The 22,769-nt window shown below is 32.5% G+C and overlaps 1 protein-coding gene across 6 annotated transcripts in view; it reads left to right on the forward strand.

Moving 5' to 3' along the window:
- Positions 1–22,769, forward strand: part of LOC105321414 (uncharacterized) — a 45,733-nt gene that overhangs the window by 6,542 nt on the left and 16,422 nt on the right. For 2 of the 6 annotated variants that reach the window (XM_066071487.1, XM_066071488.1), the window contains exons 6-18: positions 2,097–2,138; positions 3,698–3,751; positions 4,186–4,245; positions 6,556–6,609; positions 7,044–7,103; positions 8,837–8,890; positions 9,319–9,378; positions 9,980–10,060; positions 12,242–12,310; positions 12,536–12,607; positions 12,921–13,442; positions 13,559–13,636; positions 21,929–22,546. In XM_066071487.1, coding sequence (XP_065927559.1) covers positions 2,097–2,138; positions 3,698–3,751; positions 4,186–4,245; positions 6,556–6,609; positions 7,044–7,103; positions 8,837–8,890; positions 9,319–9,378; positions 9,980–10,060; positions 12,242–12,310; positions 12,536–12,607; positions 12,921–13,442; positions 13,559–13,636; positions 21,929–22,546 — 1,824 coding nt within the window. The remainder of the gene's footprint in view (positions 1–2,096; positions 2,139–3,697; positions 3,752–4,185; positions 4,246–6,555; positions 6,610–7,043; positions 7,104–8,836; positions 8,891–9,318; positions 9,379–9,979; positions 10,061–12,241; positions 12,311–12,535; positions 12,608–12,920; positions 13,443–13,558; positions 13,637–21,928; positions 22,547–22,769) is intronic. The other 4 variants (XM_066071490.1, XM_066071492.1, XM_066071491.1 and 1 more) reach the window with 4 other exon arrangements.

The following is a 22,769-nucleotide window of genomic DNA, read 5'->3' on the forward strand; positions in this document are numbered from 1 at the left end:
AAAAAAATAATTCTGAAGTATATATGGAACTACAATTGACTAAGTTCATTTTGATAGGCCGATTACCTGTGTGATACCTTTAATATTGATTGTTTATATACCTCAATATGATTATTCTATAAAACGCGTAATTTGATTGGTATAAAAAGTCACTTGACAGGGCAAACAAAAATCATGTCTCCCGAAGATAGAAATATTAGATTCAACCTCTTTGGATGTCTCAGGATTTTTTTATTCAAAAAGTACTTTCAGAAAAGGCAATATGCGCATACAACGTCGACAAAAATAATCAAATCAAAAATATATAAATCCTTTTTATTCTCTTTTTATAAAACAAAAACCATTCAACCTCTTTATGATTCGAATGCATGAAAGAAAAGAGAGATAATAACATTAAAAAAATCAAACAATCACGACATTATTGCTTTCAAAAAGTCCAAAACCATTTAAAAATGACATATTTTGTATAATTATATGTTGTTTGGTATAATTACATGTTTATTGCATGAATGTTTGGGAAAAATGAAGATTTGTTTTCCTAGTAAAATCAAATATCAATGCCCTCGGGAAAAATGTTTTTTTTTGGGGGGGGGGGGGGGAGGGGGCGGATAAATCTTCATAATTCCCTTGCCATTATGTTATAAATATATAATGCTCATTTAAAAGATTTAAATGTGCTAAAACATTTTTTATTTCGAAGGGGACACGATTTTCAATGTTAAAAACATAATTAATTTGTCTATTTTTGATCATATTCATAAATAGTGCCGCCAGTAATAGTATGTTTGCACTTGATCAGTATTTGGTATAGAACACAATTTCTTACACTGTCAGATAATAATGAGACAATCTGTGATATGAATTAACTACACGCATACTTTATTAGGACCTGTTCCAATAATAAATCAATGGTTCTTTGTGTATGTTCGATTGTTTTCAAAATCGTTACTGCACCACAACCGTCTGCATCTCTTCCTAAACCCTATGTAGTATATTTTAAACAACGAATCATTTTAAACGAATTATTAAAATAAACATGTCAACACAGCACATGTTCACACAACTTCCGTTGGCCTCTGAGTCTTGACAAAAAGATAATAAAGCGAAGATAAGGTACAGATGCGTGTCGTAGATAATGGCGCCGTAGCATGTATATTTTGCTAAGGAACATTTTGAAGTGGAAATATAACCCATTTTCTGCAAACAAAAAAATCATTTTCCGATTTTTTCTAGTAATAATTGTCTGGAAAAAACCCATAACAACGAACTAGAGAAAAATGGGGAGGAACAAAGTCGTATAACAAAGCCAGATCTTAAATTATTCCATGAAGATTAAATTAAGAACAGAATGTTTCGTAAAGTTTTGAAATGCGAAACACGGAGCAATACCAAATTAGAATTGAAGTGAAAGATGTAAAATAAAAATACACCGTTCGATCAGAATTAAAAAAAAAAAATAAACATGCTTTTACAAACCAAGTAGCTTGATTTATTACAAGTCGAGAATTCTATAAGTTGAATTATTTCTTAACAAGACTTCCTCTTGTTATGTGCGTCGCATTACTTAAACGGTATTACGGTTTCTTATACTTTACTAAGCTACATCTAGCTTCTTTGAGTTAAACACATTTTCTCACACTCCCTAACTCCTTCAATGAACTGATCTTCAAGTCACTGTCATTCATGCACTGCAAACAGTGTCAATATGTTTATATAATTCCTCTGGCTGAAAGTTTCAGTTACACTATGAAATGGTGCAGTGTATTTGTCTTCGTTTAGTCTACGGTTTAAACCACGTGATTGTGACCTACGTAAACTTCTACCATTTTGCTTACGTAATTACTTACGACTAGTGCACGTGATGAATTATTGACTATTACCGATATTGAAAAAATGGATAAAAAAGTGTAAGTAAACTTTTGAGATTAACTTTGAATAATTAGAAAAAGAATACGTTACAGGTTTTTGCCATAAAAAGTTTATGTTTTAAATTACTTTTGAAGAAAGCCACAGAAAAGAGCGTATGAAAATCTTGTCTTTGGCAAATCAAATCTTTCAAGACGTGATCAACTTAATTCTTTCTTTTATTCGTATAGCTGACCCTAATCCTCCGGAACTCATTGAACTGGAAATTAGAGGTACCGTATTATATCCTATCTGCTTTCTTTTCTTGTATCTAAATATATTACAAAATTGTATCTGATAATGGATAAAATTATGAATATTAAAATAGGTCTTCAGACCAGTGTCGATATAATGCCATAGTTCGCAACAAATATTTAACAAGAACGAGTTTTATTATTTCTACCCTGGATATTTTCATGATTTTTTTTTTGGCAAGATGTTTTACTACTATATAAATTATCGTAAGATCAAAAATAATTCATTCATCATTCCAAAGAAATCATCTAGAAGGTTAACCCTTTTTACTTTGGGACCCTATGGGAATTTCTTGAAAAGGCGGTAATTTTTTCCGTTTTACCCATACGTTTTGTATTTCTGTCCTAGAGATTTCTTTATCTTTTAAATATATCAAATACGTTTTCCCCATATGTTTTGTATTCCTCTCCCAGAGATTTCTTCATTTTTCAAAAAAATTAGAGAAAAAACTATTGACAAAAATGGATAAATGAAAAAAAATGTTTGCTTTGTGGTTTGGTCTATGAAAATTATCAATTGAAAGTTTTTATTTTCTCAAAAAAAAGTGGCATATTGTGCTATTTATTACATTTGTATATATCAATCTTTAATGAAATAACGGGCATGCTAATATATTTCTCTGAATGTTCTGTCAATAAAGTCTAATTTTTAAAATTCAGCGCTGCCTCAAATAAATAAGGTTATTGTACTTATTCTTTAATTTTATGCAAAGTATAAAATACCAGAAATCAATGCATGACGCCTGAGCGTCATACTAGCATTTTATCAATCCAAATTATAAAATCACCATTTATTAACTAATAGAAGTTACATCTAATGTTAATTTTATATAAAAACACCATTCGAAAGAAAGGTACAAGTTTGTACATACGGCTGAACATAAAAAAATGCACAAATTCTCCTTGGTATGCCAAGTTAAAATAAGGGCCCGCTATTATTATGTTTGCCAATGCATATCGGGTATGCCGTTTGTTTTGTAATGAATGTAGTATTTACATAAGGAATATGGAGTAATTCTTTGTGTATTATAAGGTGATACTTTTGATTAGGGCGTGGTCAAATTCAAGAAGCCCAAAGGTTTCATAATAGATTTGATCACGCTCCAACCGACATTACCACCTCATAATATTAAATAAATGATCCCTTATTACTTCTGTTTATATAGGTTTTAGCAACAGTACGATTAAATATTAGAATATTTACATATATATTATGGAAACCCCAATTTCGTCCCAACAATACGTCAAATGAATTTATTGGACTCTACAATACAAAATTGATTCGTAGTCTTATCACAGACAAAGTCACGGGGTATTACAGCCAAGGGTCCTTGACAGGCAGCAAGAGTGTTGTTGGTGGTCAATGATAGGTGTCAGTTATAAAGATTTACAGCCGTTTAAAACCAGTTCGTTTATATAACTTTTCCTCACTCTTAAAGAGACACAGTATGTGAAACTAAAATGAAATGTTTTATCGCAGAAAAGTCGAGTTAAAGCACTTGTCAAATGTTTCATTAGTTTTTTTTTTTTCTACTTAGTTCCGATACAAAATATAAATGGACAAGAAGAAAACCAGGATGACATAGATGGAGGTAAATACTAATGATTAGACGTACCGGTATCTTCATTTCAAAATCTATCAATAGTACTGAATTATATCGATATTTTGTGAAGCAAAATAAATGATTATTCGATTTGAATTTTATAAATTTTACTAGTACTAAATTTATTTCAGCGGATTTAACGAATTTTGTCTTTAAGTAATGTTGAACAAACTTTTGTATATATATTTTGAAAAAAAATTAATTTTGATTTTAGTTCGACAATGATATAAAAAAATCTTCACAAGTTTTTGAATACCGCATTGGAAAAATAGAAATACCATATCAAGCATTTAAAACGTGGAAAGAAATGCAGCAAACGCATTTTATTCATAAAAGATAATTTGTTTATTCTATATTCTATAATAATTGTACTATTTATTTTCAAAAGAAAATAGTAACATTGTCTGTTTTGCTTTTGACAGACCATGACAACGGGGAAGCAAGGGGTTTACTAGAAGACCTCCATAATCAACCAAATGAGGGTAAACAGACGTGACATATTTTCATTGAATATTGATTATTACGTTTGTTTTTAAATGAATTTAGTATTTACTTAAGAAGGTTGGATCCTCTATGTTGTTTTCTATAGTATTTTTTTGAAATTATACACTCACGGCATAACCAAAAATCAAAACAAAAATTAGGGGTCTACATGCTTTTTTCGGCGCTACGGTGCATTTAACATTACCTTTCTGCACTGAAAGTGATATTTACCGATGAATTTCTTTTCCTTCTATTATTTGTTATCGAAAAGACCTATGGCATTAATTACATATTTATTCTATTTAAAATGAATGAAATTAAAACTGTCATTCAAAAAATGTCCACTATTTTATCACCTAATTAAAAGTTTGACCTTTTTGCACTGAAAAAAGCCCCACTGTTAGCAGACATTTAGAAAAAACTTACAAATTCAGAAAATAGAACCAAAAGTAGGGGTCTACTGTAACGGAATGGGAGAAATAATGACGGACCAGACCGGGTTTCGAACCCGGGCCCCCTGAATCTCTAGTCAGGTCTCTACAAACTGAGCTATCTGGCGCCGGTATTCGAACCGGTCTGACCATCACATTCCTCCCCCTTAAATGATCTTCGTCCTTGAAGATCACCCCAAGCTCTTCCCCTGGCAGGAGTTCACCTGTCAGTTCCAGGGGTTGGTCACGGCACGAAATGTAACGGGATGGGAGAAATCATGACGGACCAGACTGGGTTTCGAACCCGGGCCCCCTGAATCTCTAGTCAGGTGCTCTACCAACTGAGCTATCTGGCGCCGGTATTCGAACCGGTCTGACTATCATATATCAACGCAGATACTATCTGGAAGTTTGGTCTCTACTTTACATTAGGAAGCTAAAGTTAAAGTACTCTAAAACGACTGAGTTATGCAAAATGTGCATTTTCTTCTTAAAATCATTCCGCCACAAAATAACTCTGAAATTCCTTAATTTCCTATTTTATTTAATATAGTTTATTTGGTATTGTATAAATATATATACGAGTAGAATTGATATATGATGCTGAATGTATAGAATAGAGGTGATCCAAAATGGCTACCGAAAAACAGATGATCGAACCTCTTTAAGGAATGAGGAAAAAATCTGTTTGGTATTATGAGGTTATACTTTGGGTAGGAGCGTGGTCAAATTCAAAGAGCCCTATGGGTTTCATCAAAGATTTGATCATGCTTCGACCGAAATAACCACCTAATAATATTCAATAAGGTGGCAGGGGACAGTTTTTTTGGATACAATTCATTGTAGCCAAGGGATGCATGTCTTCGGAACTCTGTAACTAGAATTTCCTCAGTTCCCATTCAGCACAAATACCTTTAATTCACTCTTTATAAGGCCAATCAGCAATTTCTGAAGAAAATTACTAATCAAAACCTGTAAAATTCTCTACATACTGGTTTTTATGAGATTTTGACCCTTTCATATTTTGCTAATTTTTCATGATTTTTCAGCTTTTTAGACCTCCCCCAGCTAATTCCCTGCAGAGGGTTGACCTTCCGTACCGCGTGCATGTTGCACTATCACATGTCAGAAACTTACCGGTGTATAGTTTACAATGTCCCATCCACCTACTTTTCGTGTTATTTTACCTCCCGTCTGTAACTTGCAATTTCACTGTGTAAAGTCAGCACAAATGTCTTAGCCGCAGGTTTCGCATTTTACTTCTGATTCTCATGTACCTAACATAAGGGGCCTACATATTGCATATCAATTTCAACAAGAGACAACCCTATAACTAATGATAATCATTAAAAATCATTTCATGAATTTTAGCAACACTCATAAGCCTTCAAGTACAGCAACTCTCAATTTTACAAAAATATTGACGGGTACTTTATTCGAAACTGTCCCTTGCTACCTAAATGATGTTTACTTATATTTATATCAGTTTTAGCAATAGTACGATAACATATTAGAATATTGACATATTGATGCAATTTTCACTTCTTTTAATAAGGAGAACCCCACTTTCGTACCAATAATACGTCATTTGAATTTATTATTCGCTACAATGCAAATTTGATTCGTAGTCTTATCACAGACAAAGTCACGGGGTATTACAGCCAAGGGTCCTTGACAGGCAGCAAGAGTGTTGTTGGTGGTCAATGATAGGTGTCAGTTATAAAGATTTACAGCCGTTTAAAACCAGTTCGTTTATATAACTTTTCCTTATTCTTAAATAGACACAGTATGTGAAACTAAAATGAAATGTTTTTTTCGCAGAAAAGTCGAGTTAAAGCACTTGTCAAATGTTTCATTAGTTTTTTTTTCTCTACTTAGTTCCGGCACAAAATAGAAATGGACAAGGAGAAAACCAGGATGACATAGATGGAGGTAAATACTAATGATTAGACGTACCGGTATCTTCATTTCAAAATCTATCAATAGTACTGAATTATATCGATATTTTGTGAAGCAAAATAAATGATTATTCGATTTGAATTTTATAAATTTTACTAGTACTAAATTTATTTCAGAGGATTTAACGAATTTTGTTTTTAAGTAATGTTGAACAAACTTTTGTATATATATATATTTTGAAAAAAATTTAATTTTGATTTTAGTTTGATATACAATGATATTAAAAATCTTCACAAGTTTTTGAATACCGCATTTGAAAAATTGAAATACCATATCAGGCATTTAACACTTGGAAAGAAATGCAGCAAAAGCATTATATTTATTAAATTTATTTCGTTCATTCTATAATAATTGTACTATTTATTTTCAAAAGAAAATAGTTACATTGTCTTTTTTGCTTTTGACAGACCATGACAACGGGGAAGCAAGGGGTTTACTAGAAGACCTCCATAATCAACCAAATGAGGGTAAACAGACGTGACATATTTTCATTGAATATTGATTATTACGTTTGTTTTTAAATGAATTTAGTATTTACTTAAGAAGGTTGGATCCTCTATGTTGTTTTCTATAGTATTTTTTTTTAAATTATACACTCACGGCATAACCAAAAATCAAAACAGAAATAAGGGGTCTAGTTGCTTTTTTTCGGCGCTACGGTGCATTTAACATGACCTTTCTGCACTGAAAGTGATATTTACCGATGAATTTCTTTTCCTTCTATTATTTGTTATCGAAAAGACCTATGGCATTAATTACATATTTATTCTATTAAAAATGAATGAAATTAAAACTGTCATTCAAAAAATGTCCACTATTTTATCACCTAATTAAAATTTTTAGATATTGAATGAAATAAGATAGTTATGGCAGAAATTGGAGTTCATGTTATCTAGACCTTCATTAAATAAAAGCTAAATATGCCAATATATGTCGATTGTTTTAAAATTGTTCAAATAGTTCTTCGGTACAAAATAAAGATATTCCAACGCAGATACTCTCTGGAAGTTTGGTCTCAACTATACATTAGGAAGCTAAAGTTAAAATACTCTAAAACGACTGAGATATGCAAAATGTTCATTTTCTTCTTAACATCATTCCGCCACAAAATATTGTCCCTTACTAAACTCTGAAAATACCTAAATTTCCCCTAACTGTTTTATTTAATATAGTTTATTTGGTACTCTATAACATTTATATACAAGTAGAATTGATATATGATGCTGAATTTATAGAATAAAGGTGATCCAAAATGGCTACCGAAAAACAGATGATCGAACCTCTTTAAGGAATGAGGAAAAAATCTGTTTGGTATTATGAGGTTATACTTTGGGTAGGAGCGTGGTCAAATTCAAAGAGCCCCATGGGTTTCATCAAAGATTTGATCATGCTTCGACCAAAATAACCACCTAATGTTTATTCAATAAATGATTTTTTATTAATCATATTTATATCAGTTTTAGCAACAGTACGATAACATATTAGAACATTGACATATTTATTGAAATTTTCACTTCTTTTATGTTTATTCCAAAAATATTTCAGAGGATTTAACGAATTTTGTCGCTAAATAATGTTGAACAAACTTTTGTATATATATTTTGAAAAAAAATTAATTTTGATTTTAGTTCGACAATGATATAAGAAAATCTTCACAAGTTTTTGAATACCGCATTTGAAAAATTGAAATACCATATCAAGCATTTAAAACGTTGAAAGAAATGCAGCAAACGCATTATATTTATAAAAGATAATTTGTTCATTCTAAAATAATTGTACTATTTATTTTCAAAGGAAAATAGTACCATTGTCTGTTTTGTTCTATATGCAATTTTCACTTCTTTTGATAAAGAGAACCACACTTTCGTACCAAAGATACGTCATTTGAATTTAATAGACTCTTCAATACAAAATTGATTCGTGGTCTTATCAAAGACAAAGCCACTGGGTATTACAATCCAGGGTCCTTGACAGGCAGCAAGAGTGTTATTGTTGGGCAATTAGCTAATGATAGTTTTGACTGTTAGGTGTCAGTTTTAAAGATTTATAGCCGTTTAAAAACAGTTCGTTTATATTACTTTTCCGAACTCTTAAAGAGACACAATATGTGAAACTAAAATGAAATGTTTTAAGGCAAAAAAGCCGAGTTACAACACTTGTCAAATGTTTCATTAGTTTTGTTGTTTTTTTATCTACTTAGGTCCGGCACAAAATAGAAATAGACAAGGGGAAAACCAGGATGACATAGATGGAGGTAAATACTAATGATTAGCGGTATCTTCATTTCAAAATCTAACAATAGTACTGAGTCATATCGATATTTTGTGAAGGAAAATAAAATGATTATGTGATTTGTATTTTATAAATTTTACTAGAACTAAATTTATTTCAGAGAATTTAATATTGTTTTTAAGTAATGTTGATCAAACTTTTGTATATATATTTTGAAAAAAAAATTAATTTTGATTTTTGTTTGATATAGAATGAATTAAAAAAAACTTCACATGTTTTTTAAATATACCGCATTTGAAAAAATAAAATACCATATCAATGCAGTTAAAATAATGGAAAGAAATGCAGCAAACGCATTATATTTATAAAAGATATTTTGTTCATTCTATGATAATTGTACTATTTATTTTCAAAAGAAAACAGTACATCTGTTTGTTTTGCTTTTGAAAGACCATGACAACGGGGAAGCAAGGAGTTTACCAGAAGACCTACAAAATCAATCACATGAGGGTATACAGACGTGACAAATTTTAATTTTCACTTTGGACTTTTTTTTCTTTAAAAAGAACAAAACTCAAGACCTTTGTAAATATGCCATTATCTTATAATTTTGAGAAAACAATTATATATATTTTCATTCATTCTTCTTTCATTCATAAAAATTCTCTTTTCATTATTCATTCAACTTAATTCGTATAAACCTGGTTTAAAGTTGATTGAATTATCAGGAAATTAAATTATTTTACACCAAAATATGTTATTGATAAAAAGTATCAATCATGTACAGTACTTGAAACATGATTACTTTGCTTATAAATTGTTATGCCATTTTTGGTTTTATTAAGAATGAAAAATCTGTTTTTATTGCAAGGAAAATTTTATAGAGTTTAGAATTTGTTGTGAATAGAAGGAATTTAATTGATTTAAAACCAGGTTTAAACCATAAAAAATAAAATCAATAAGACCATTTTGTATGAGATAGAAAATACTTGTGAATACAAAAACATTTTATGTTCATGTCCGGGAGTTCATATTTATTCCAAAACTGTCAGATCAAACTTAACCAGGAAAATACTTAATATGGTTTCTTTTTCTTTCTTTATCCATGAAGGAAGCTCACAAACTAATGGAATACCTCTGTCATCAAATTCACTGCAATCAGAAGCTCATTTACCAAATGCAACAATTACAGGTAGTTATGTTCCTTGGACTGTACGTTTTGGTATATTCTCACCCTGATAGCATGGATTAGAATGTATTGTTAAGAGTTCCAAATATTGTAAAGTCCAAACTTGAAGAGGTTATTTCTGTAATGACGAAAAAGCTAAAAAAAATATTTTTTTGTCTAGAGCATGTGACAGAGATTAAAGATATGCCATCTCAAATGCCAGAAAACAGACAAAATATATCAAATAATGGCAAATACCCAAGACGTAATATTACTATTTTAAATATTTGGATAGTTTAGTGTATTACTAAAACAATCGTCTCCAATTAATTTAGTTGCTACTCGAAAATTTGAATAAAAACATTTGATAAATATTGAAAAAGTATGACTCTTATTGGCTGCTCTTCTCAATTATTGATACTAGTAGCTTGCAATACAAATCCATTTCGGAAAGGAATAATATAAACACGTTTTAAGCAATTGTTAGGAGAAAAGTGCTGTATCAACATTACAAAATGCAGACAATAAAGCATTCCATATATGCATAGAATTATCACATGACAAGGATCTGTGATTTAGCTCGCTTACAGGACGAATGACCATTTTTAATTTCTCCTTAAAGGTAGCTTTTAAAGATGCTTAAAAGGTTGCTTAAAGACGATCTATAAGCCCCATTTAAGCTATAAATTTTGCCAAACGGGGACCTACAGTGGCTTAAAGAAAGTGTAAAGATAGCTTAAAGGTTCTTAAAGGTAGCTTAAGGGCCATCTTTAAGCAACCTTTAAGCCACCTATAAACTTATTTAAGCCAATTTTAAACCATTTATCATCATAACAGTTTTTAATGAATATTGCGCCTACTTTTGCAGACAAAAGGTATTAACTTTATGAAATCATCGGATGTTATTTCACACCTCTTTCCGTTAATTATAGGCTATAATGACGTAGAGTTCGATGTGCGTCGTTCATCTCCGATCTCCGAGTATGACGTCAAATAGAACGTCGACGTCAACTTGGTTTACAAACCGCTGGCGCAAAAATTCCACGGAAGTTTATCAGAGACGGAATATATAGACTTAGAGCGATTTGTTAACATTAATCTTTCAGTACATATCTTTTATTGTTTCTTTAATAGTTTCTATAAGTATACGATATAAAAATCATAACATGGCAATTTTTATATCGCATCCTATATTAGCCCTCGGTCGCTGTATATCAGCCCTCGAGCCTGACGGCTCTCGGGCTGATATACAGCGACCTCGGGCTAATATAGGATGTGATACATGTATAAAAATTGCCATGTAATAATCTATATATATATACACTCTGCAAGTATAGAAACTATTTTGCTGAAAAGCACTACGATTCTAAAAACAGTTACAAAAATATACCCGTGTACTTTACACGTTCATGTATCCTGATACATGTACAAGACACAAGAATATAAAAAATACATGTAACTTATAACAACATGATAAGTGTTTACGCTTATAATACTTTATTGTATAAAGAGATACCGGATTAATGAAGAGTCAACTAGATTGTGTAGGTCTGACAATTGAAAACTAACTTGTGCAATTTAATTGACTCTTTAACTATTCATCTAAAGTGAAGCGACTTTTTTGCTTAACTTAATTATTTTTAAAATTGACATTATAGCAAACTTTCTTGAAATTGTTCCGATTGTCTTGCAATTTTATTTATCGTGATTTTTTTTTTATTTTGGGATGGAGGTAATTATTAGTGTTCAATATTGAGAAGAGCCGAATACGAAAAGTTATCATGCAGACAACTTTTCTTTCATTGAAACAATTTTAAAACCACAAACTGTATAGAAAAGCAAGCTAAAATAATGTAAAGTTTAAAGATTAGTTGATTAGCTTGAAACCATTACAATAACCACCTGGTCTAAAATATTTCGTAGGAATAAATATACAGAGCAGTGTTATTAGTACAAGGAATCATATTTCCATAAACTTAAACATTTTATTTTTTTAAAGTATGGCCTCTTGGTACATGAACGTTTTTCCCTAATAACATGTTTGTAAAATGAAATATTTTTTTCTTATCTTTGTCGTCCTTAAGTTCAATAAATACAGTCTTTATCTAGTTTAATTATCATAAAATAAAATAGAAACTGTTTGTATTCTATAATGGTCATATTTTTTAAAGTCCATTTTTTTTCTCGTGTAATTGATTTTAACAGATACTTTGTTGATTTACGAGAGAACATCAGAACAATTACAACCAGAAGAACAAAATGCCACAAATAATGGTATGTACATAAAAAATTTCTAGAAAGTACGTCATTATTCTTATCGGTCCTGTTAATATTTTTTCGGATGGGATGGAGATGTTTAAAGGGGGAAAAGTACACCACAGCAATGATTCCCGATATAAAAAAATTTGATGAGAGACATATGTAACAGACCTTTTAACTATGGAGTCAGTTTAGAACAGAATGAATCATTAAAAATATTTTATATTTTTGTTATGGAAGGAAACTTACAAACTAAAGATGATGCTCCCTCTTCAATTGCACCAGAACTGCAACAAACGTCATCAAATGAAGGTTGGTCATCACATGATAAATTCAGTTCTTGCATAAATTGTTAAAAATACAAAACGTAAAATTTCAAAATGCACTAGAGTATTTTTTTTTAAAGATTAATGTTTCAGATATAAAGCTCGCTGAAGTTTAAACTGTTAAAGTAAATTAAAAGAATGCCACAAAACACAACATCCGGTATTATAAACATCAACAAATCTTAATTTTTAAAACTTTACATTACATACGAAACTCAGTACAACTGGACATTAAATAAGAGTTTGTCTAAAATAGAGACTGGTCAAAATCATGAAAATTATTATTTGTTCTATTTTAGGCACGTGGCATCAGGCCAGTATGAAAACCACAATTAGTGCTACGTCGGAGACGGATCAAATAATGTTGAAATGTGCCGTTAATTTTCTTTTACGGAACTTAGAAAATCCTGATGAATCTTGGACAAAAGGAAAAATCGTCTCTCACGTCGAAAAGACAATTCAACAACTCATAAATTCAAATGCAGAACAACTTTTGATATCGTTTATTAAACGATTAGATAGTAATAAGAAAATTGCAGCGACATTATTAAAATGTGGAGAAGAAATGTTTAAACATATATCTTCTATTCAGGAAAAATACGTCGCAAACAAACTTAAAATCACTCACGGATGTGTTTGTGTGACCTTTTGTTTTGCCGATTCTAGAGATCTTGAGAATTATCTGGAAAAGGTTCGGATTAAAGATAAACATCTTATTACAGGACTTTCTAAAATTCTATTAAATGAAACTCTTCTAAGGATTTTCGATATTAATCCTAGGGTTGTTACGTGGAAAGCGTCTGAACTGAAAGTATATCAAGGTCTGTGGTGTTTTTCTCCTATTTACTTAACCTTTTATCTTGCACACTATTGACTTGCATTTTGATTGTTAAAGAGAATAAAATGAACAATATACAATTTCATTTGCATTCGACAGGATCTCAACTGGTCAAAATCGAGACTTTCCTAGAACCATTAACAGGTTCACCAAAAGTTTTTACAGGGATAAGTGAAGGTAATATATGTTAATTAGGAAAGATACTATTCAAATAGTAATAGACTTATTCCTCTTTATTTAACTTTTTAAAAAAAATTGTTTAAAGGGAGGCGATATTCATTAGGACTTTTCGATTTTCGCTCGAAAAGACCTATTGTTTTCGTTCTGTTTTATTAGGGCTTTCCGACTTTCGATCGAAAAGACCTATTGTTTTTGTTCTGTTTTATTATTATTTTTGCTTATTCTCGACAAGCTTTCGTCAGCGATTTTTTGAAAACGGAAAGACATATGAAACAATGATGTAATAGCCTTAGAGCATTTCTAAATGACACGCGTATGTAATGTCTTGGAATTCCGGTTCCGGTACTTCCGGTTTACAAAAGCAAAATGCGTAAAACAAAAGAATTAATATTTTGTTTTCATTTCTTGAAGAAATTCGTTAAAATTTTAGAATTAGATTTATCTTATCCAGATGTACAAAAAGTTTAGTATTGGCGAGTTTCTATCTCTTATCAGTTTTCAGATTTCAGGCCTCAAACTTGAGAAAATGGGGATGAAAAATCAAAAAAATTAAAAAACCTTAGGAATGCTTTAAGACGCATAGACATTTTTGAGATTGTAGTAAATAACATATATTCCAGGTTTCATTGAAAAATTACAAGTACTTCCGGTTTATGAACCGGTGAAAAGTGTCTATGGGAGTGTCTTTGATAAATTGAATACATGCATGTAACGTTTTCTCAAACAGTTTTTAAGCAAATATTTTTATATTTTGTCTTTGCTATAAGGGACCTAATGCGCAGACCGGAAAAGGTCATGGAAAAACATTTTGGAATACAGGGGATCTGAAGGGGTCAATATTAAAAACAGCTCTTTAGCTGTAACTTTTTAATTTTTGATAGGATTTTTAAAATCTTTTCGGTTAGTAGTTCAGTATAAAGAGTACATTTTAAGAATTATGGTCCAAGAGGCTACTTTTTGACTCCTTATAGGGGTTTAAAGGGCCTGAAAATGATAACTTCATTATATTTCCAAAAAAGCATTAGAGCTATTGGCATACCAAAAGTCTTGAATCATAAATTTGTACTTTCATATATATAATATAATTTGTACTAACATGTGAATTTTTAAAAAAATTCTTCAGGAAAAAAAAAAGATACACTTGGATATGAAATCCTGGAGTTGTCTTTCTTGGGACATTTAATTTCTTATAAGTTAATGTGTGGGTATATGTTTATGACATTTGTTATCATTTTATCAGATACAGTTTTTAAGAAAGAAAATTAAGGATTCAAATAAGGGGTTTAAAGGGCTGTCGAAAAACCCTTCCTTTTTTGTTGAAGACAAAAACAGGTCTAGTTTTTATTATTTTATTCTCGTCAGAATTTCCGTCACCGATTTTTTGAAAATACGAAAGAATTTTGAAACAATTATACAACAGTCGTATAGCATCTCTAAATGACATGCGTATGTAAGGTTTTGGATTTCCAGTTCTTGTACCTCCGGTTTTGACCAGGGAAATACTAGAAATTTATTGAAACACAGTATCATTATTTTTTTTTGTGTTAGAACATTCAAATTTAAGAATTAGATGTATCATGACTTGTTTTACAAAACCATAAGCTTTTGAATTTCTCTATATCTTACCGTTTTTGGGATATTAGCATTCAAACTTCAGAAAAAGGGGGGATGAAAGCAAAAGAAAATTTTAAAACCAAATGACTTTTATAAGACTCCTTGACATTGTTCAAGCATAGGTATGAAACATATATTTCAAGTTTCATTATAAAATATTGAGTACTTCTTGTTTTATGAGTTTATGAAAATTGTCTATGACAGTTTCAGTTTAAAATCAAGCGTCGTTCGTTTTCTCAAAAAGTTTTCAAGTTAGCAATACAATATTTCAGTTGCATAATGATACACACAATGCACAGACCGGAAAAGTTTTTGGGTAGACAATTCGAAAGAAGGGATCTGCAGGGGGCAACGTGCAAAACACCCCTTTAGCTGTAACTTTTAAGCTCACCTGAGCTGAAAGCTCAAGTGAGCTATTCTGATCACATTTTGTCTGTCGTCCGTCTGTCTGTCCGTCTGTCCGTCTGTCTGTAAACTTTTCAAATTTTCAACATCTTCTCAAGAACCACTGAGACAATTTCAACCAAACTTAGCACAAAACATCCTTATCCTAAACGAATTCAAGGTTGTGAAAATTAAGGACCACACCCTTTTGCAAAGGGAGATAATTAGGAATAAATGAAAATTCTCGAGAAATTTTCAAAATTTTCTTCTCATGAAACATAAGACCAGGAAAGCTGAAACTTGTGTGGAAGCATCCTCAGAAAGTGTAGATACAAAAGTGTGAAAATCATGACCCCCAGGGGTAGGGTGGGGCCACAATGGGGGGTTGAAGTTTAACATATGAATATATCAAGTAAATCTTTAAAAATCTTCTTCTCAGAAACTAATCGGCCAGAAAATCTGACACCTGTGTGGAAGCATCCTCAGGTTGTGTAGATTCAAAGTTGTGAAAATCATGACCCCCGAAGGTAGGGTGGGGCCACAATGGGGGGGTCGAAATTTAACATATGAATATATAGAGAAAATCTTTAAAAATCTTCTTCTCAGAAACTAACTAGCCAGCCAAGCTGAAAGTTGTGTGAAAGCAATGTCAGGTAGTGTAGATTCAAAAGTGTGAAAAATCATGACCCACGGGGGTAGGGTGGGGCCACAATGGAGGGCCAAATTTTAACATGAAACACAGGGCGAAAAACCATCTTTAAGCAAGTCCTTAAAGGTGGCTTAAAGGTGACTTAAAGGAGCTTAAAGGCTATACAACCTTTAAGCCGCCTTTAAGTCACCTTTAAGCAAGTGCTTATAGGTCCTTAATGTCCAAACTTCTTTAAGCTACCTTTAAGCCACCTTTAAGCATCTTTAAGTGGCATTTACGCTCTCTTTACACTGCGTTTACACTGTCTTTAAGTGGCCTTTAAGTCAATATTGATCAAGCTGAACAATAAAAACATATATTAAATGCAAAAGCTCTTTTATAGAGATGGGAGGGGGTCATCCGAGTGATAATATAATTTCCAAGGAAGGGGGGGTGTTCCAGGCGGTTTTTATCGTCGCTCCATTAAACACAGATCGCTATCATCAGCACCGCTCTGATGGACACAGATTGCCGTTATAAAATTCTTTATAATTTTTTGGGGGTTTCAAAATTATTGTAGGTATGAGCGCAGTCTCTGTATCTTTAATATATGTGCATAAAACTAATTAAAGTATGTTTGTTTCCTATTATAAATTAATCGGTGAAAAATATCTCTCTCTCTCTCTCTCTCTCTCTCTCTCTCTCTCTCTCTCTCTCTCTCAGTTCATCCGGTTATTAAACAAAATAAAGATAATGAACCAAAAATGCATGATTTAATTTGTTAATCGGTTTAAGGTTTGTATTTTTTTTCAATTTTCATTATTTCTAACTCTAGATCTGCTAGATACATGTTTAAGATGAAAAGACTCTCAACTGCCTTTGTTATATCGGGCAGGATATTACTGCTTTGTTTGTCTAGACATAGTTTTGTTCGTTTGTGTATATCTAATTAGAGTCTATTGTTTGTCCAACTTAAGAAAACCCCTGGAACTAACACAGAATATACAGGATATACACAGCCGTTGTGTCGTGTGCCCAGGTGCATGTTTGTGTATATCTAATTAAAGTCTATTGTTTGTCCAACTTAAGAAAACCCCTGGAACTAACACAGAATATACAAGATATACACAACAGGTGTGTCGTGTGCCCAGGTGCACGTCAGGGTTTCTAAAGGCGTTGAATCTTAGTATGTACGAGTATACGATAAGTCTAGTGAATACAAGTTAATTTACATTTGTAATTCATTTTCAAAGTATTATTTCCTAGCTCTGGGTTTCAAAGATGTTACGTCTACAAATTAACGATACATGTATGTAAGAGTAAAATCTTGAGGCTAATTAATTAATGTACCGGTGATCATAAATAGGGGTTGATTATTTAAATATATGTATAAGGGTAAATATGTCAAATATACCCGGCCTGGCACATCATACAATTGTATGTACAAGTCATTTGCAATTGCCACATGCAGTAAATACATCACTGGTAATTGGTAATTTTGTTTGTTATAGAATTGATAGTTTAAAAATCATGTATATGTACATACAATTACATGTAAATATTTAAACATATTGGAACGGCGCCGCGATCATGAAAACCGGGAAATTGCGGGAAATTGAACAAATACCCTAATAGTATCAATGCATTTAATAAAAGAAATGATTTCATTTTCTTTCTTACATTTTTATAGCTATAAATTAGATGAACGTATATCTACTCGGTTTAAATTTATTAACTAAGAAAGCCTACTAAAGTGAACCTAACGGTTTCCATTTAGGTATAATATATTTTTGTTCACTGAAGACCAAGTTCCGTATTTCATTCTAAATACATGCATGCATGTAATTTATAAATTAGATATAATTGATTGTTACAAACTGAATGGTTTGTCAAAATCTTTTCAAGTAAACACATTCAATACAGTGATTCAATATCCACTGATATATAGGATATAAAAACGCTCATATATATGTAAGTTGCCGTGGCGCAGAGGATGTGTGGTGATGCTAGTAAACTAAGGGTCCCGGGTACAATTCTCGCCGTGGCCGGTTTTTTTTTGTGTTTTTTTTTCATTTTTCTTTCTAGAACAAAAACCGTTTTAATACCTTTTCTTTCATAAAGTTAATACATTTTGTTGGAAATTAAGCACAATATTGAATTAAATTTTTTTTAATGGCTTAAAGGTGGCTTAAAGGTAGCTTAAAGGTGGCTTAAAGGTGGCTTAAAGAAGTTTGGACATTAAGGACCTATAAGTTGTCCTTAAAGGTGGCTTAAAGGTGGCTTAAAGATAGTCTTTAAGCTGCCTTTAAGCCATCTTTACGCTTTCTTTAAGCCACCTTTAAGCAATACTTATAGCTTAAAGGTAGCTTAAAGGTGGCTTAAAGATCGTCTTTAAGCTACCTTTAAACACCTTTAAGCTATCTTTAAGGAGGACTTAAAGATGGTCATTCATCCTGTGAAAATATAGAGTAAATCTTTAAAAATCTTCCTCTCAGAAACTAATCAGCCAGCAAAGCTGAAACTTGTTTGAAAGCATTTTTAGGTAGTGTAGATTCAAAGTTGTGAAAATCATGACCCCCGGGGGTAGGGTGGGGCCACAATGGGGGTCAAAGTTTAACATATGAATATATAGAGTACATCTTTAAAAATCTTCTTCTCCGAAACTAATCGGCCAGGAAATCTGAAACTTGTGTGAAAGCATCCTCAGGTTGTGTAGATTCAAAGTTGTGAAAATCATGACCCCCGGGGTATGGTGAGGCCACAATGGGGGGGGGGGTCGAACTTTAACAAATGAATATATAGAGTAAATCTTTAAAAATCTTTTTCTCAAAGACGAATTAGCCAGCAAAGCTGACACTTGTTTAATAGCATCCTCAGGTAGTGTAAATATAAAGTTGTGAAAATCAAGGACCACCGGGGGTAGGCTGGGGCAACAATGGGGGGTCGAAATTTTACATAGGAATATGTAGAGTAATTCTTTAAAGATCTTCTTCTCAGAAACTAGTCGGCCAGCAAAGCCGACACTTGTGTGGAAGCATCCTCAGGTAGTTTAGATCCAAAGTTGTGAAAATCATGACCCCCGGGGGTAGCGTTGAGCCACAATGGGGGGACGAAGTTTTACAGAGGAATATATAGATTATATTTTTGAAAATCTTCTTCTCAGAAACTAATAAGCTAGGAAAGCTGACACTTGTGTGGAAACATCCTTAGGTATTGTAGATTTAAAGTTGTGAAAATCATGACCCCCGGGGGTAGGGTTGGGCCACAATGCGGGATCGAAAAATTTTACTTAGGAATATACAGGGTAAATCTTTAAAAATCTTCTTCTCATGAATCATAAAACCAGGAGAACTGACACTTATGTGAAAGAATCCTCAGAAAGTGTAAATATAAAGTTGTGAAAATCATGACCCCCCTCCCCCCCCCCCCCGGGGGGTAGGATGGGGCCACAATGGGGGATCGAAATTTTGTCATAGGAATATATAGAGTAAGTCTTTAAAAATCTTCTTCTCAGAAACTAATTAGCCAGCAAAGCCGACACTTGTGTGGAAGCATCCTCAGAAAGTGTAGATTCAAAGTTGTGAAAGTCATGACCCCCGGGTGTAGAGTGGGGCCACAATGGGGGTCGAAGTTTAACATATGAATATATAGAGTAAATCTTTAAAAATCTTCTTTTCAGAAACTAATCAGCCAGGATATCTGAAACTTTTGTGAAAGCATCCTCAGGTAGTGTATATTCAAGGTTGTGAATATCATGAACCCTGGGGGTAGGGTGGGTCCACAATGGGGGGTCGAAGTCTAACATGAATATAAAGAGTAAATCTTTAAACATCTTCCTCTCAAACACTAATCAGCCAGCAAAGCTGACACTTGTGTGGAAGCATCCTCAGGTAGTGTAGATTCGAGGTTGTGAAAATCATGACCCCCGGGGGTTGGGTTGGGCCACAATGGGGCGTCGAAATTTTACATAGGAATATATAGAGCAAATCTTTAAAAATCTTCTACTCAGAAACTAATCAGTTTGGAAAGCTGACACTCGTGTGGAAGCATCCTCAGGTAGTGTAGATTCAAAGTTGTAAAAATCATGACCCACGGGGGTAGGGTGGGGCCACAATGAGGGGTCGAAGTTTAACAAAGGAATATATAGGGTAAATCTTTAAAAATCTTCTTCTCAGAAACTAATCAGCCAGGAAAGCTGAAACTTGTGTGAAAGCATCCTCAGGTAGTGTAGATTCAAAATTGTGAATATCATGACCCCCAGGGGTAGGGTGGGGCCACAATGGGGGGGTCAAAGTTTAACAAAGGAATATATAGGTTAAATCTTTAAAAATCTTCTTCTCAGAAACTAATCAGCAAGATAATTCTTTATAAGTGACTTTGGCCTTAGGACAATTCTTTGGCCTCACGAGAAGGTTCAGAGTTTGATGTACGTTTATATCCCATATATAAACTATTGTAAAGGATCTTTTTGAGAACTACAATACTCAACATATGATATGACTATAAAATCATCCCGTAAGAAAAGGGGCTGATGATTATAAACATAAGAATATTTAGGGGGAAAATGGATTTTATTTATACATGTATTATTGTGCGTTGTCCAGATAGTTTGTATTATGACTCCATTAAGCTGATTTTATCATACCTATTGTTCCTCAGGTGAGCGATGTGGCCCATGGGCCTCTTCTTTACTGTTCATCTGATTTTAAAAATCTTTTAAGTTTATTGTTAAGCATTAAGTTAAGAATATAAAAAAGGGGTTTAAAGGGCTGTCAAAAAGCTGTTTCTTTTTGTTGAAGACAAAAACAGGTCTAGTCCAGTTTTGTTATTATGCAAGGTCATTTGAATTTTTGATGCGTAATGTTTACGGAGGGGGGGGGCTGAAAACACCGAAGTTTGATTTTCAAGCACGTGTGTAACTTCGACGTAAACACGCTTTGCTGGATGCACGTGTGTTTTTGCTAGAAAATTGTAAATGAAGTGTTGTTTATAAAGATGTCAAAAGGATTTTCCACAGACGTCCGTTTTTAATTTTTAATATGTATCAATAGTTGTGCAATTTTGGTAAGAATATATAGTTAAATGTAATGCTGTAGTGACACCTTTATTGTATACATGTAAACATATGCAGTTATTTGTCATAAACCAAACGAAGCAAACGTATGTAGCGTAAAATAGAGACATATAACGTTTTAACATGTATAACAAACCGAACGTACATTGATATTCCAGGTTTTAAATATAGTCAGCACAATTAAAGAAATACACTCTAATTCAAAAAATCAGTTCTTAAGGATAGTAGCTTGAGGCAGATCTCATTTTTATAGTGTTCCTTTAGTTAAAGGGGGAGTCCCCATTACTGAATGTGAATTCTTTAGATGGCTGAAGTTACTTATGTCATTAGTCTAGTCTATCCGTTGATAGTGTGATTGAGAACCTATAAATTGGCTATTCCCTCATTTTGCAGGAATTAGCTAGGTTTTCAAGTTCTAGATCATTCATAGAACTGCACCATGTTATAAAAAAGAGATACCAATAAAATCTCAATAATGGCAAGGCATTTGAATAGTTATAAAATAATACATACGAATACGATAAACTACAGGTTATAAAATGCACATGTATGAAAAAAAATAAACGGTGGCTTTGTTTTTTTTTTTTAGATTTATGCAGAACTGAAATCATGGATGATAAACCGGGACCATCTAATTATCCATTTTTTGGTCTTGATAAGTCTTCGGAAAATTACATTCGTCTTTGCTGCCTGATTACAACGATTTGTGGTCCTTTACTGAGGGACATACTAAGTCGCCACATTAAATCGGTCAACCTAAGAAATGAGCTCGATATAAACAAAGGAAAGCTTGAAAAAATTATGAGTAAGGTACAAAAGGACCAGTTTTATCTGAATGCTGGAAGCAATCCAATATCTCCAAAAGACTTGGATATATCCGTTCTGTACATGCTATTACGGCACATTTGCAGCAACATTCCTGAACCTAAGACTGGTTGGGGAAATCCTCCTCTAAAAGGCGATTATAGCATTTCAGCTTGTATTGAGAGAATACGACAAATAAGGAATAGCATATCTGCTCACTCTACAAACGTTAAAGTGGATGACACAGATTTTCAAAACTATTGGGACGAGCTTGAGAACTCTATTATTGAAACGGAGAAGCAGTTGACCGGTGGTGACGTATATGAAGATGGCATAAATAAGATAAAAACTATGAAAATCCCTAGTGTTGAAGAGTACAAGCGTGAATTTCCACCACAAGAAGGTGAGAGCATTGTATACAAAAAAAGGCGTATTATGAATAGCAATATAAATTATACCTGCATAGTAAATTAATGCATCGCTTTTTGATAAGCATACCGGTATATCAAAATGTTTTTGTTTTGGGACTCCAAAGGATTGTAGGTTATTGCGTTGCAAGGTTTAAGGATAATGCAGTAAAATCGTATTTTCACTTTCGTATTCCAAGTATTGTGTGGTTCAAAAGA

Source organism: Magallana gigas, chromosome 9 (genome assembly GCF_963853765.1).
Source record: "Magallana gigas chromosome 9, xbMagGiga1.1, whole genome shotgun sequence".
In the NCBI taxonomy this organism is placed as follows: domain Eukaryota; kingdom Metazoa; phylum Mollusca; class Bivalvia; order Ostreida; family Ostreidae; genus Magallana; species Magallana gigas.